Source organism: Mixophyes fleayi, chromosome 1 (assembly GCF_038048845.1).
Source record: "Mixophyes fleayi isolate aMixFle1 chromosome 1, aMixFle1.hap1, whole genome shotgun sequence".
In the NCBI taxonomy this organism is placed as follows: domain Eukaryota; kingdom Metazoa; phylum Chordata; class Amphibia; order Anura; family Limnodynastidae; genus Mixophyes; species Mixophyes fleayi.
This window is the reverse complement of record NC_134402.1, coordinates 337,812,991-337,827,722: the sequence shown is the minus strand read 5'-3', so window position 1 is coordinate 337,827,722 and position 14,732 is coordinate 337,812,991. Positions and strand designations below refer to the sequence as shown.

The window sequence follows — 14,732 nt, the reverse complement described above, 5'->3', positions numbered from 1 at the left end:
AGTTTTCATTTGTCAAACTTATTCCTCTGATGTCTATTTCATGTTCAAATTCTCATCTTATTTCTGTTTGGAGACCTTTCGTTAACAGTAGCTTACTTGTCTGTAGTTTCTCCTCGGAAGTGTTCTCCTGGGCTCCCTGTGGAGTGCTTTGGACCAGACTTTCCTGGCACTCATTTTTTGGAGGATCAGATGATGATGGGCTTTGCAGGTTCTCAACGTGATCTATTTCCAAATGGCTGGCTGAATTATGTAGTGAGGGTATACTGGTTGAAGGCACGATTCTTGGCTCTGCAGGTCAGTTGACTGATTGAAGTAAGCTGTGATTGTTGATCATTTATTGTTATGAGATACTAAGTACTATCGTTTGTCTTCATGAAGTAATTTGTCAGTATAGTCATTGTATATTTATAACATATAGATTATTCCTATTCTCTATCATCATCATCATTTATTTATATAGCGCCAACATATTCCGTAGCGTTTTACAGTATTGAACAGTGCAATGTAGACTTGTCATCTCCATATTATTATAATGTATTCAAATTATTTATTTTACAGACTGACTATTCGTCTTTTGTTTTTTGTTTTTTTGGATAGATAGATAATTTTTTCTTTGTTTTGTTTTTTATTTTAAGATCAATTTGATTTTATTGGAGAGGCTCGCTGTTAGAAATCTTATACTGTACTAAAGAGATTATAAACATGGTTGTTATTTGCAATTCAGGGAGACATGGATCAGGCTTTAGAAAACTTTGACATCTGCACTGACCTGCTTCAAAGCCCAGAAGCTACAGAATACAAACTGAAAGAAAACAAAGACATCGTTGTTTTCAGACTACCGAACCTGCAGCTGGATTGTACAGTGTCTGTGGAGGAGGTTAGCTCTCACTCTCTAATCTTTATTAGTTTCAACCAGCGAGCAATGGGAAGCCATCTATCTGCAGCTTAATTACACTAGGACCCTGCTTTCAAAGTAGTGCACAAAAGTGATGGTTTCTGATAAAGTCTAGTGTTTCTGAACTCTGTGTTCAACCAGAGAAAGTCAAAGGAAAGCCCTAACAATGCCACTGCCAATTTAACCTCACATGTGAAGAGGTTTCTTTCTAACCCTGTAATCGCAAAATTTCGTCCAATGGGGGGGGACGGGGGACACTGTGATATATAGGGGTATAGTATGTGGTAGTAGGAGTTCAGGCACTTAAACAGTTAAATCTGGGCATGTTTTCCAGGGCTCGTGCCCTGGATTTAATTGTTACTAATTTTATTCTATTTTATTTAATATATTTATTTTCTTTCTTTACAGGGGGGAATTGCTGGGCTCGGGTGACTCCCAGGGGGTGGACAGTCTGCAGACTTCCTCCACCCCGGGTTCCTGAGCCGGGTTGAGTGGCTTTGACAGCTATCTCACCCCCAGCAGAGCCGGCATCTATTGCTGCAGTACTGCCGGCAGTAGGCCTCGACCGCAGCACACTGACAAGTGTTGCGGTGGCGTCCCCGTCCCCTTAGGCAATGAGCATTGCCGGACAAGAATGGGGACCAGAAGCAGCCACAGCAGATCTCCGTTGAAGCGGAGAGCACTGCTGTGGCTGCATCCTCACACAACGGGCAGGTTATAATGGAGAAAATCTCTGTTTCAGTCGCGGGGCCACAGTCGGCGTCCATGGGGAGGTCCTGGACTCCTCCCCTGCTTCCTGGCGCCAAAAACAGGAAGCTTTCACGGACGTTTCTTACACTGTGAGAATGGAACCCTGCTGTGCTCCTCCTCCAGGACAAGATTTTACCTTGCAAAACTGCTCTTTCTGCAATTAATTGTCTCTATGAGTGTGTGTCTGTGTTTGAGGATTTTATTCTTGTATTTTGTCATTGACTACCGTTACAATTATTGTTAATACAAATTTATCTGAGATATATATATATATATATATATATATATATATATATATATATATATATATATATATATATATATATATAAATAAATTAATATTCTAGTGTGTTCTCTGTGGAGGAGTTTATATACATAGATATTGTTTTTCGTGCTCACACAGGTGTTTTATATATTTCACCATGACTGACAAAGTCATCTCTAGGAAGGGAGCTGCTGCAGGTACTGTTATGCATTACAATTGTGCCAAATGAAACGCATAGCTGTCTTGTGGACAGTCTAGCCCGGAGGCCCTCTGTACAGCTTGTGAGGCGGAGATCTGGGATCACAGCCAGACCCAGTCTGTGGATGAACCTGCTTGGCTGCATCCTTTTGACTTCAACGTTAGCACAGCTTACAAGGGTAATATCTCAATGTATCAAGGTTCAATTTTTTTTTTTCAGCATGTTAAAATCGCGGCAAATCGCACTGGGCTGGTTGTCCCTAGAGGGGGGGCCCGCTCATTTTTTTTCGGCGGACCCCACTCCCTAGGGAAACCTCCGCTTCATACATCTGCGAGTTTCAACTATCCCAAGAAAATCGTTGAATTTGCAAAATCGCACCTAGATACCTTTACCCCCTGGTGTTGGGAGTGTACCAGACTTTAGGTTTTATCAACCCAGAGGTATCCCGGGAAGCTGTTTTTTTCTCTGTTCAAAAGACAGATGAAACAACTCATTCCCTTTCCACCATCACCTCAATTAATGGAAATCATTTCAGATGTCTGGAAAAAGCCAGATCGGCATTTTAGCATGCCAGGAAAATTTAAAACTCTTTATCCTCTTCCAGTGGAAGATTGTGACAAATGGGAAGCCCTTCCAAGGGTGGATCCTCCCATAGCTTGGTTGACTAGAACAACCACTTTACCAGTTGAGGTAGTGATTTCCCTCAAGGACGCCACGGACAAAACATGTGACTTTTTGCTTCGGTCAGCTTACGAAGCCGCGGGTAGTATTTTCAGGCCTGTCATATCTACGGCCTCGGTTAATAAGGCTATCCAGACATGAGCAGAACAGTTGTCCAGAGGTCTCCGGGATGGAGCCCCTGCTGACGATTTAATATTGCTTTCCGATCATATTAAAGAGGCTTCAGAGTATGTAGGACAGGCTTCTCTAGATGTTAACTCTGTGGCGGCTTTCCTCTCTGCATTAATCATAGCAGCCAGACGTTCTCTATGGTTGCGCTCTTGGTCCGTGGACGCGGATTCCAAACACACCTTAGAGGCTGTTTCGTTTGATGGTATCTCACTCTTTGGAGCCTGATTAGACCAGCAAATTTTGGAGGCTACAGAAGGTAAGAGTCCATTTTTGACTCTCACTCAGACCAGGCCCAAACAGCCTGTGTTTCGGTTCTTTCAGCCCTTTCACAGATCCAGAGGATCCCCTGCCAGGGGCCAGTCAAATGCACCTGCTAGGGGCGGTTTCCGTAGGTGCCGGGTCCTTCACTCAGAGGACATCCCAAGCGGACAGAGTCTGCCTCCGCATGACGTCGCCTCCATACATGGAGTGGTAGTGGGGGCACGTCTACTGCTTTTTCAGGACAGGTGGCTGGAATCATCATTAGACCCATGGATCAGTGGCATTGTCACGAGGCGGTACTTCATAGACTTTCCTCGTCTTCCTCATTGCCGTTTTTCACCACGGGGCTTCCAGCATGCAGAATTCGGCGCAAAGCCCTACAGACAGCAATCCAGAACTTGCTGGACGCGGGAGTCATAATTCCAGTGCTGCCACCGGAGAGAGGTTTAGGGTTTCACTCTTTTTTCTAGTCCCAAAGCCGGACAGCTCTCTCAGACCAATTTTAAACTTAAAGTCCTTGAACTTACAGGTCAGAGTCAAGGCCTTGAAGATGGAATCTTTCAGGTCAGTGATAGCGGCCATGGAACGGGGAGAATATTTAGGTTCCCTGGATATTAAGGACGTTTACTTACACATTCCCATTTGGCAGGCCCATCAACACCATTGGTAATTGTTAAAACGATTACCACAATTCCGACAGGGAGGAGACCTACAAATAAAAATCGAATGTAGTAAAAAACCGATTTCAATAAAAACAAACTTGCCTTAAAACCGACACTGCACATCTCCGATGGCCCCAGCATGCTGACCGCAACTGATTCTGAATGAAGAGATGGCCGGCACTACACTGTGACGTCATCGTGACTTGGATTAATGTTAATTTCAAGCGGCAATGTTGGGACCCCGCAGGTTAAGTATTTAAACACTTAACCCGACATTGCTGCTTTAAATTAATATTATTTCAAGTTGCAATGATGTCAGTGCCGGCCACCTCTTCACCTCTTCTTCCACCTTTTCAGGCAAGTGTATTTTTATTGAAATCTTTTTTTATTGCATTCTAATTTTATTTGTAGGTCTCCTCCCTGTCGTAATTGTCAGCATCGCAATCTCGTACCCAACCCCATCAACACTTTCTGCGCTTTGCAGTAAAGAAAAATAATTTCCAATTCGGGGCGTTACCCTTCGGTCTAGCAACCGCTCCAAGGGTCTTTACATAGGTAATGGCAGTAATGGCGTCTCTGCTTCGTTCTCAGGGCATCACGGTTATTCCTTACTTGGACGACCTGCTTTTGAAGGCTCTCTCTGCTCAGATCCTGTCACAGCATATCCAGTCAACCAGATCCTTCCTGAAGGAGCACTGTTGGATAATCAATCTGCCGAAGTCATCTCTAATCCCATCGCAGAAGATGCAGTTTCTAGGGTTAGATTTCGACACCAGGGGGTAAATGTATCATAGTGCGGGTTGTACAAGTCGCCAGAAATCGTCAAGATGACAGCTTAAATTTAAAGCTGATCTGCTAAGCTTGCGTTGTGTCCTTGCTGCGATGCATGAGACTACTGGGGACACTGGTGTCGGTCTTCAAAGCAATCTCATGTCCGCCTGTCCCTCTCTTGGTGGCTGCTCAGGTCACACCTATCCCAGGGACGATCCATGCAGACATGGGAATGGATAATTGTCACCACAGACGCAAGTCTGTCAGGTTGGGGAGGATTCATCTCGGATTCCAGGGTCGATGGGACCCACTAGAGTCCTCACTTCCCATAAATGTGCTGGAGCTATGAGCTATCTACAAGGTGCTGGTACAGGCTCAGGTGTTTCTTCGCAGTGAAGCCGAGAGTCCAGTCAGACAATGCGACGGCAGTAGCGTACCTCAATCACCAGGGCGGCACGCGCAGTGCCAGGGCCATGATCGAAGTGACCAAGATAATGCTGTGGGTGGAGAAAAGCGTTCCGATTTATATCTGCAATATTCATTCCAGGATTAGGCAACTGGGAGGCCAATTATCTCAACCGAAACATAGTGCATCCGGGAGAATGGTCCCTTCATCTGGAAGTCTTCGATCTCCTGGTTCAATGCTGGGGTCGTCCGAAAATTGATCTGATGGCCTCGCGGTTGAACTTCAAGGTTCCCCTCTTTTGCTCAAAAAGCAGAGATCCTGCGCCGGGATTCGTGGACGCTCTAGTGATTCCGTGGTTTCATCAAGTTTAATTATTCCCTCCTCTTCCTATGATCCCGAAGGTTCTCAAGAAACTGAAGAGGGAACGGGTGAAGGCCATCTTTGTGGCTCTAGACTGGCCGCGCCGAGGCTGGTACTCAGATCTGCTAGGCATGGTAGTAGAACCTCCATTCCGGCTACCTCTCAAACCAGACTTAATCATCCATGGTCCCCTTCGGTGTCGCTTATTAGGTTGGGTGTCTGTAACGGCGTGGCTATTGAGACCATGATTCTAAGAGTAAAGGGTTTTTCATCTAAGGTAGTCAAGACTATGATCAAGGATAGGAAGCCTTCCTCGGCAGCCAATTATTACAGGACATGGAAGACTTATGTTATATTGTGAATCAAATAAATTTCACATTTCTGGCTTCAAGCTCTCTAGGCTGCTGGCTTTCCTTCAAGCTGATTTGGACAAAGGGCTACGTTTAGCCTCGTTAAAATTGCAGGTTTCTGCATTGTCCATTTATTTCCAGCGTAAACTTCCCTCCCTGCCGTCGGTTCACACCTTTTTACTGGGAGCGCTTAATTTGCTGCCTCCATTCATTCATCCTGTTGAGTCGTGGGACCTGAATTTGGTTCTACAGGCTCTGATTTAGGAACCATTTGAGCCTTTGCAGTCAGTGGCTCTTCGTTACCTTACTTGGAAGGTGGCATTTCTTTTGGTGGTGTCTTCAGTTCGCCGGGCTTCGGAGTTGGGTGCTTTATCTTGTCCAAACCCCCCCCCCTGCTTTTTGATTCTTTATGAAGACAGGGCGGTGCTTCGTACCAAGCCCTCCTTTATTCCTAAAGTTGTTTCGAATTATCATTTAAGTCAGGAAAATGTTTTCCCTGCTTTTACTCAGAGTTATAGATCACAAGAACAGTCCTTGATGCTCCTTGATGTGGTCAGGGCCCTTAGGTGTTACGTGGACCGCACAGCCGGATTTCGAAAGACTTATGACCTATTTGTGCTTTATGATGCGAAGAAACGAGGTTGCCATGCTTCTAAAGTTTCTTTAGCTTGGTGAATTACTTCTACCATCAGGCTGGCTTTCTCGAGGTCGGATAAGCCATTGCCAGAAGGATTGTCTGCTCATTCCACCAGGGCTGTGGGTGTTTTTTTGGGCGGCTCGTCACGAAGTTTCTGCTGAACAGCTATGCCGGTCAGCTACATGGACATCTGTTCCCACATTTGTATAATTCTATAGGTTACAAGGCTTTGCATTGCAGGATGCTATCTTTGGCCGTAGGGTTCTGCGTGCAGCTGTGTCAGAGCAGTCCCTCCCTTAGGGGGCAGCTTTGGTAGGTCCCCTATGTATCGCAGTGTCCCCCAATTGGATGTATGAGAAGATGGGATTTTTGTACTTACTGTAAAATCACTTTCTCATAGTCCATTGGGGGACACTGCGCGCCCACCCTTGCTCTGAATGTTGTTTGGTTGACTGGTTGTTGTTGTTGTTGTTCGTTAACTTAGTTAGCCTCATTTGGGCTTTATTAGACATAAACTGAATAACCTTTCTGTGGGAGGGGTATAGCAAGGGTGGAGCTACAATCACAGATTTAACTGTTCAAGAGCCTGAACTCCTGCTACCACCTCCTATACCCCTATGTATCGCAGTGTCCCCCAATGGACTACAAGAAAAGGATTTTATGGTAAATTCAAAAATCCAATTTTTTTAACCATTTCTGGTACTAAAAGCATCCAATCTACTTTGAAAACCATTTAGTCTTTATTTAATCATCTCTAATTCAGAAATTCCATGAACTGGTCGTGCTCCAGCTGTATTGAGTATGGCAAGTTTGTTAGACAAATCTTTGTGCTTACCTTGGCTATATTCATAAGTATTAAATAAGTTAACTTTATGGTCAAAATAAATAATAGATGATCTGAACTTTTTAAGTTCTCCTATATCATTGTTACACAGGTTACCCAAACCATATTGAATCTCTCTGTAGGACTGGTTTATAAGGCTTTGCATTTTGGGGAGTGAAGTAACAATTTATTTAGGACCATGTTTGATTTAAAAACAAGAACCAAATTACCCAATGCTCCACCAATCCTGTAGAGGGAAAGATTGAATGTAAAGATTACTGACCAAGCTGATTTTATAAACTTTCAAAAAAATAAATAATTAATATTATTGCAAGATACACTGTAGTGATTGTTGTCCTGTGCCTTGTTTGGAAGAGTGTTTTTTCTCTTGGCTTTATAACACAGAGGTTGGCATCTAGTCGCTGACAGGTGTATCCCTCCTTCTAGATTGAAAACAGTCTGAAGTCCCTGGAGAGATGTCAGTCTCTAGAAGAGATTCAGCGATTGCATGAAATAGGGGACTACTCGTCAGTGGTTCGCCTGGTGTGTCCTACATTGTGTATGAGTGGTTACAGCCGGACTAAGCACCTCGACTTCATTACGTCTCCCCCTGAGAGACCCGCTCAGCTACTACTTATGCAGGTGAGGACCAATGGTACACTATAGGGATAGGGAAGGTAAAGATAATTATGATTAAGGATGTGCTATCAGAACTCTAATTTGTAAGTGAAAGTTAAACAGGATGTGCATAAATAGCCAGATTATATTTTTAATTTAATTTCTAATTTTTTCTTGTGGAAATCTGTATTAATATGCCTGAAATGTAGGAAGTGGGATACTGCTTACTGCAAACAAATTAGAACCATCCAGTAGACACGCAGCAGCCATCCGGTGGCAAGTGTAGAGGAAAGAGTGGAATTGGACCGCTATTTCCTACACATTTGCCTTGATACATAGGTCCCATTACTGTTCTGTACATCCAAGTGGTTTCCAGGCAGCATCACAATAATACATATTTTCTAAATTTATAAAAGCGCATGAATAGAAAAGTCAGGGCCCTGGGTAGTAATGATACTTTGTAACATCATATACATGTGTAATTTCACCACACTGGCATTCAATTGAGGTATGTTTTGATTGCATAGGGGTTCATAAATCTGGGAGATAAACTTGGCTTCAAAAATGGATTATGGCCGCCCAAATTAACACTACCATGCAGCCAAAGCATATGCAGTGATCAAATTAACACAACTTTTCATTCACTCTCAGATCCTTTTGGGGGGAGGTGGTTTTACAGATTTGTCTTAAGGGTCCATGCAGTTTATTGGTTACTCACCATTAGTCACTGCATACTGGGCATACTGAAAAGCCTACTGTTATCTGACAGATTTGGTAAAGCGGTTTTCTGTAACAAGTTAGATGGGAAAGAGAGAACATTGGTGTGAAATTATTGTAGTTTCCCCCAAGGTATCTCCCAGATACCCTGAACACTTAACAGCTCTATATATTTTAAGTTGTAATTATTTTACCACTAGTAGTTCCAAATGCAAGCTGTCGAGTGGAATTTATTTGCACATAATTTGGATATATTCTAAGATTATAGTGTTTTTTTGTAGGTAATTGACTTTCTGCATGACCTCATGTGGGTAAATTGTAGTGTCTATTTTTTTTTTTTTTTTTATAAGAAAAATATATGCGCACACAGTGTCCAGATAAGTACTAGGTGTAAAGACACATAGCTATTTGGTAGCATTATTGTCAAATGCTGATGTGTAGTAAGATTATATGAGAGATAGAACTGTAAAAATGTACTCATGTACAGTGTGTTGCCACTACTTAAGGATGCATGAATATGACAATAGATGACAAGGGGCTTCTATATTTTGTTACATATGTTATACTGTACTCTTTATTTTTGTAATATAAACCACTGCATATGTAAACTCCTGCAATGGAACTTTTCAATTACTGAATTTTCAGATTAAAAAAAAAAAGACCAACCATTTGTTTGTGATGTTTTTCACTCTGCATATTAGAAGTCCCTTTTCTCACAACTATGCTATGTAGCATTCATAGGACGTGGGTATGTTGCCCCACTTCCACCCTTATGTACTTATAACCACCCAACTGTTATACCATGGGCAACAACAGGATCTCTTGTCACTCTTTTCTTATTTTTTTTGCTAGTGGTAACTCTGTATCTTAGCATTAAAATTACAGCAAGCTGAATTGTAAGGATTTGGACAAACCTGACAGATTTCTAGTTGAGATATGCACTTAGAAACTATGTCATCCGTGGACTACAGTAGAAATTAAACTTCTTGTCCCCTTTTTTATTGTAGAATTTACAGCTAATCTGTCATCATACTTTGTAAAATTACACAATCCTCTTTTTTCCCCTCATAGGATTCCCTTTTGAAACTTTCAGAATTCAAACAGTGCTTTGAGTGTTCAGAGGTTGCCCTGAATGAAGCCATCCAGCAAATGATGAGTCAGTCGTCAAGCACAGTGAAGGAGGAATGGGTTGCCACATCAGCACAGTTACTTACAGGAATAGATCTGTCTCTGTCATCTGACAGTAGTATCTTGCAGAAGTCCACACTGACACCACGACTCATTCGTCTCAGCAATAACCTCATACAGGTAATATACACCAGATGCTGTGTGTATGTCCTGCGCACGTTCATTCAAATATGTAATATTTCACACATCCAACACTGCTGTCTGTAAGTTTGTCATAATGCCAGTCCAAGAAATGTCCAACAGCATTGATAACTTCAGTCATTGTTTATAATATTATAGGGCCTTGAGTTGACATAAATCCATTAAAGGTAGGCAAAAAATGTGCCTAGTTTTAAGTTGAATTTGCACATATGAACTCATGTGACCCGAGCAGCAGGTTGTAAATGTAAGTAGGGTACATAAGTGTAGCCACCTGGAGGTAAGGGCTAGTTAGACCTGGCTACATCTTCAGATATGCTGTTCAGAAGGCCTATAATTTGCAGGTCCTAAGTCCCTGTTTATATATACATGCTGATGATAGCATCAGCACATGTCTTTACTGTTTCAAAACATATATATAATTAACCAACACCAGTGCTATAGCCTAGATTGCTTACTGCTAAATCCAAGGGGAAATGAGCGTAGACTTCCCCTCAAAAGCAGCAACCAACACCAGGCTGTGTCAAGCTGGGCTGGTCACACAGGGCAAAACTTCCTTGTGGGGACCCACATGCAAAATAAATGTGGGCCCCCATTAGGGCAAACCAGCCCTGTGCTGTCATCCCTTGCATGGTAGCTACAAGAGTAATAGTGTTTAGTCCACCATAGATTAAATACTTTTGTGGAATTACAAGTGCCAGGGTACGCTAGAACAGTAACAATAACTCAATAGTTCCTTAATTAAGACAGAATCCACACACCAATTTTTCATTCCTGCTCTAGGCAGTTGAAAACAAAATAAAAAAACTGCTAGAGAACAAAGGTACATGCATCACTGCTCCACTGGGAGCAAATCTTCGTTGTTCTCTTATGTGTTTTCAATTTTCATTCCTGTTGGACTTCTATAGGAACAAAGAAAGAAGTTTGCCTGGATTTAGGAGAATAATAAAGAGAGCTTTTGACAAGTGTTTATTTTTCAAAAAGTACTTTTCTCTTTCATCCAGTCTGGGGGACACTGCTTACCATGGGTTGTGGAGGGGAGCACGGGAGTTGGCACATAGCGAGTTAAGTTTAGCACTGCTGACAGACCCCTCCCCTCTACAATCCCCCTGCCTCTTCCTGTTCAGTTTTTTCTAGGTGCCCATGGAGTTGGGCTGTGTTTTTAGTTACTGCATTAATTTTATCTTATTTCATTTATGTTTTCTATTTAGTTACTCTTTTTCCTTAGAAACTTTTATCTAGGTGGCAGACCTGGGAGTGTGTTCTATTATAGAGAACACACTCCCAGAATAGCAGCGCAGGCACTACTCTGTCAGATGAGAGCCAGAGGCTCTCACTGGCAGAGTAAATAGGGTGCCTGAATATAGAGTGACAAGCGGCCTCACCGGACCACTGTCACTTTTGGGGCCTCCTCGATGACCGGCGCTGCCTCTGCAGGCATGGAGTTAAGAAAATGCCGGCGGCCATCTTGGATCCGCGGAGGAGCGAGGAGAACAGAAGGGGGCCAAGATCCCCCCTCATACATAGGAGTGGGCATCGGGGTGCAAAACCGCAGCGGAGACCCTTTGAGGTCTCCACTACTCTGCCGTATACCACTTTTTTTCTAAAAGAACGGACAAATGTATCAGAGAGACAGCATTATCGGAGGGGGGGGGGGCTAAGACATAGAGCTCTCCTGCTCTCCATGCAAATTTGGACTAGCCCGGTCTTCTGGCGCCAAGGAGAAGCCCGGGAAAGGACACAGATCAGAGGGAGCAGGAAACAGCCTGATAAAAAGTTCTCTGTTCCCAGGAGGTTCTCTTCCCTGTATCCATTGCAGGAGGAGGACGTGGCTCGCTGGGAGGGAATCCCTAAAGTGGATATTCCAGTAGCCCGTTTGGCCCGACACACTTTACTGCCAGTCCCGGGCTCAGCAACTCTACAGGATGCCACTGATCGCAGAGTGGAATCTCAGCTAAAATCTATATTTGTAGCAGCGGGTTCTTCCTTTAGACCCACATTTGCTTCAGCTTGGGTTGCTAGATCCATAGAAGCATGGGCAGATCAACTGGCAGAGGCTTTACAGGACTCTGATTTACTTCCCCTGGCCTTACATTTCAAATTGGCATCGGGGTACCTTTATGAGGCGGCCCAGAACACAGCGTCTGTGTCCTCCTCTATTCAGGCTGCATCTATTTTAGCAAGAAGAGCGTTATGGCTGAAATCCTGGGAGGGAGATTCGGAATCAAAAAAGTCAGTTGAAACCATTCCCTTTTCAGCAGCAGGTTTGTTCGGCCCGGAATTGGATACTATGATTTCCCAGGCAACAGGGGGCAAAAGCACTTCTTTGCCTGTATTCTCAAGTAGGGGCTGGGCCCCACGATTCAGCTCCTTTCGTCAACCCTTTAGGAGGACCTCCGTGCCTAGAGGACAGTCATTTAGAGGTAGACAACCAAATGCTCGAGGCTCCTCTGTCAGGGGTAGATCCTCGTTTGCAGCTAGGCGCCAGGCCTCCAAGACTCAGGAGAAGCCTGCGTACTGACGACCACTCTACTCTCCTGAAGGCAGCGCCAGTGGGGGGACGTCTGTTTTTGTTTCAGGAACAGTGGGCAGCGTCATCCCAAGACCCTTGGATTCGGGGCATCATTTCAAGGGGGTACATGATAGACCTGCTGGGTCCGGTACCACATCGTTTCTTTGTAACCCTGCTACCACGAGATCCATCAAGAAGACAGGCAATATAGGCCTGTGTGGCCTCTTTTCTTTCACAAAGAGTCATTTGCAGGGTCCCAGACAACCAGAAGGGAAAAGGGTTTTGTTCAAATCTTTTTCTGGTCAAAAAGTCGGACGGGTCCTTTCGACCCATTTTAAACCTAAAGAGCCTCAATGTGCACTTACGAGTGGACAGATTTCGGATGGAATCCCTGAGGTCGGTAATAAACGGCTTAGAGAAGGATCAGTTTATGGCTTCCATAGACATAAAGGACGCATACCTCCACGTTCCCATTTGACCCTCAGTCTCTCTTAAGATTCACAGTGGGGGCCTCCCACTACCAGTTTCGGGCTCTTCCCTTCGGCCTCTCCACAGCTCCGAGGGTCTTCGCGAAAATCATGTCTGTGATGGCAGCGTGTCTCCACTCAAAGGGAGTTCAAGTCGTGCCTTATTTGGACGATCTGCTCATCAAATCCTCCTCAGATTTGCTTACGTCAGCACTTATCCCTCACAATATCGGTTCTCGAGAGCCATGGGTGGCTGATAAACTTAAAAGAAATCCCAGGTGGTTCTGTGCCAACGCATGGTCTTCCTAGTGCTCATCATGGACACCAGTCAGCAAAAGGTGATCCTGCCTGCGGAGAAGATCAGTTCAATTCGGAGTATAACATCTCAGGTCTTGTCCTCTCCCAGCCCCTCAATTCATTTGTGCATGCGGCTGCTGGGAAAGATGGTGGCCTCCTTCGAGACCATCCCTTTCGGTCGGGCTCATTCTCGGTGCTTCCAGTGGGATCTGTTAACAAAATGGTCAGGATCCCACCTACGTTTGGATCTCCAGAGGATCTCGCTGTCTTCGGGGGCGAGAGAATCGCTTCAGTGGTGGCTGAATCAGGATCACATGTCGGTGGGCAGGTCCTTTGCTCTACGGTCATGGATCATAGCCACAACAGACGCCAGCCTGACAGGTTGGGGGGCAGTAGTCCTGCACCTCAGGCTCCAAGGATCTGGTCTGTTCAGGAATCAGCCTTATCAATCAACACGTTAGAGGCAATTCTTTTAGCTCTCCGGGGGGCCCAGACTCTTCTTCAGGGCCACCCAGACAGAGTTCAGTCCGACAATGCCACGGCTGTGGCATATGTCAACAGACAGGGAGGAACCAGAAGTGCAGCTGCAATGCGAGTGGCAGCTCAGATATTTCTTTGGGCAGAACAGTATGTTCCAGCTATCTCGGCAGTGTTCATTCCAGGAATAAAAAATTGGGAGGCCGATTACCTCAGTCGCAATGCGATGATGCCGGGAGTGGTCCCTTCACCCGAAAGTATTTCAGTCTCTAGTTCAGAGGTGGGGTCTTCCCGGATATAGACCTCATGGCCTCCAGACACAACAAAAAAGTTCACAGGTTTTGCGCAAGGGCAAGAGACCCCTTATCGGTAGCGGTGGACGTGATGTCCATGTCATGGGAATTCAGGTTGGGTTATCTGTTTCCCCCAGATTCCCATGCTTCCTCGAGTATTTAGACGAGTGAGGCAAGGCGGTCGGCCGGTGATTTTAATAGCTCCCTCATGGCCGCGTCGAGTGTGGTACGTGGACATAATCTCCATGGCGGTAGGTAAGGATATCGTCTTCCGTCACGAGACGACCTTCTTCTGTAAGGTCTCTTTCGTCACCAGAATTTACCTCCACTCAATTTAACGGCATGGCTGTTGAAGCCAGCCTCTGGAGAGCTAGGGGTTTTTCCCCCAGTGTAGTGAACACTATGCTGCGAGCTTGAAAAACGGTTTTGGCTCGCATCTATCATCATATTTGGCGAGCCTATATTAGATGGTGCGAAAATAATAAGTCCTGTCACACATCTTCTTTTCGTCTCCTTCGCTTATTGGCGTTTCTTCAGGATGGGCTAGAAGCAGGGCTTCGTTTAGGTTCATTAAGAGTTCAGGTTTCAGCGCTTTCAGTTTTCTTTCACCTGAAGTTAGCGGAGTTGCCAGACGTCAAGACTTTTCTTCAGGGAGTCTTACATATTCAGCCTCCCTACGTTCCGCCTACAGCAACATGGGATCTTAACCTAGTACTGGATATGCTTAAAGGGCCTCCTTTTGAGCCACTACTTACGGCAGATTTTAGATGTCTTACCTGGAAGGTCGTCTTTCT

General features: G+C 44.6%; 1 protein-coding gene across 5 annotated transcripts in view; it reads left to right on the top strand.

The window, feature by feature from the left end:
• CABIN1 (calcineurin binding protein 1) overlaps nucleotides 1–14,732 on the top strand; it is a 126,849-nt gene that overhangs the window by 26,372 nt on the left and 85,745 nt on the right. For all 5 annotated transcript variants that reach the window (XM_075215644.1, XM_075215664.1, XM_075215635.1 and 2 more), the window contains exons 14-17: nucleotides 107–294; nucleotides 725–877; nucleotides 7,679–7,873; nucleotides 9,638–9,874. In XM_075215644.1, the coding sequence (XP_075071745.1) occupies nucleotides 107–294; nucleotides 725–877; nucleotides 7,679–7,873; nucleotides 9,638–9,874 (773 nt within the window). The remainder of the gene's footprint in view (nucleotides 1–106; nucleotides 295–724; nucleotides 878–7,678; nucleotides 7,874–9,637; nucleotides 9,875–14,732) is intronic.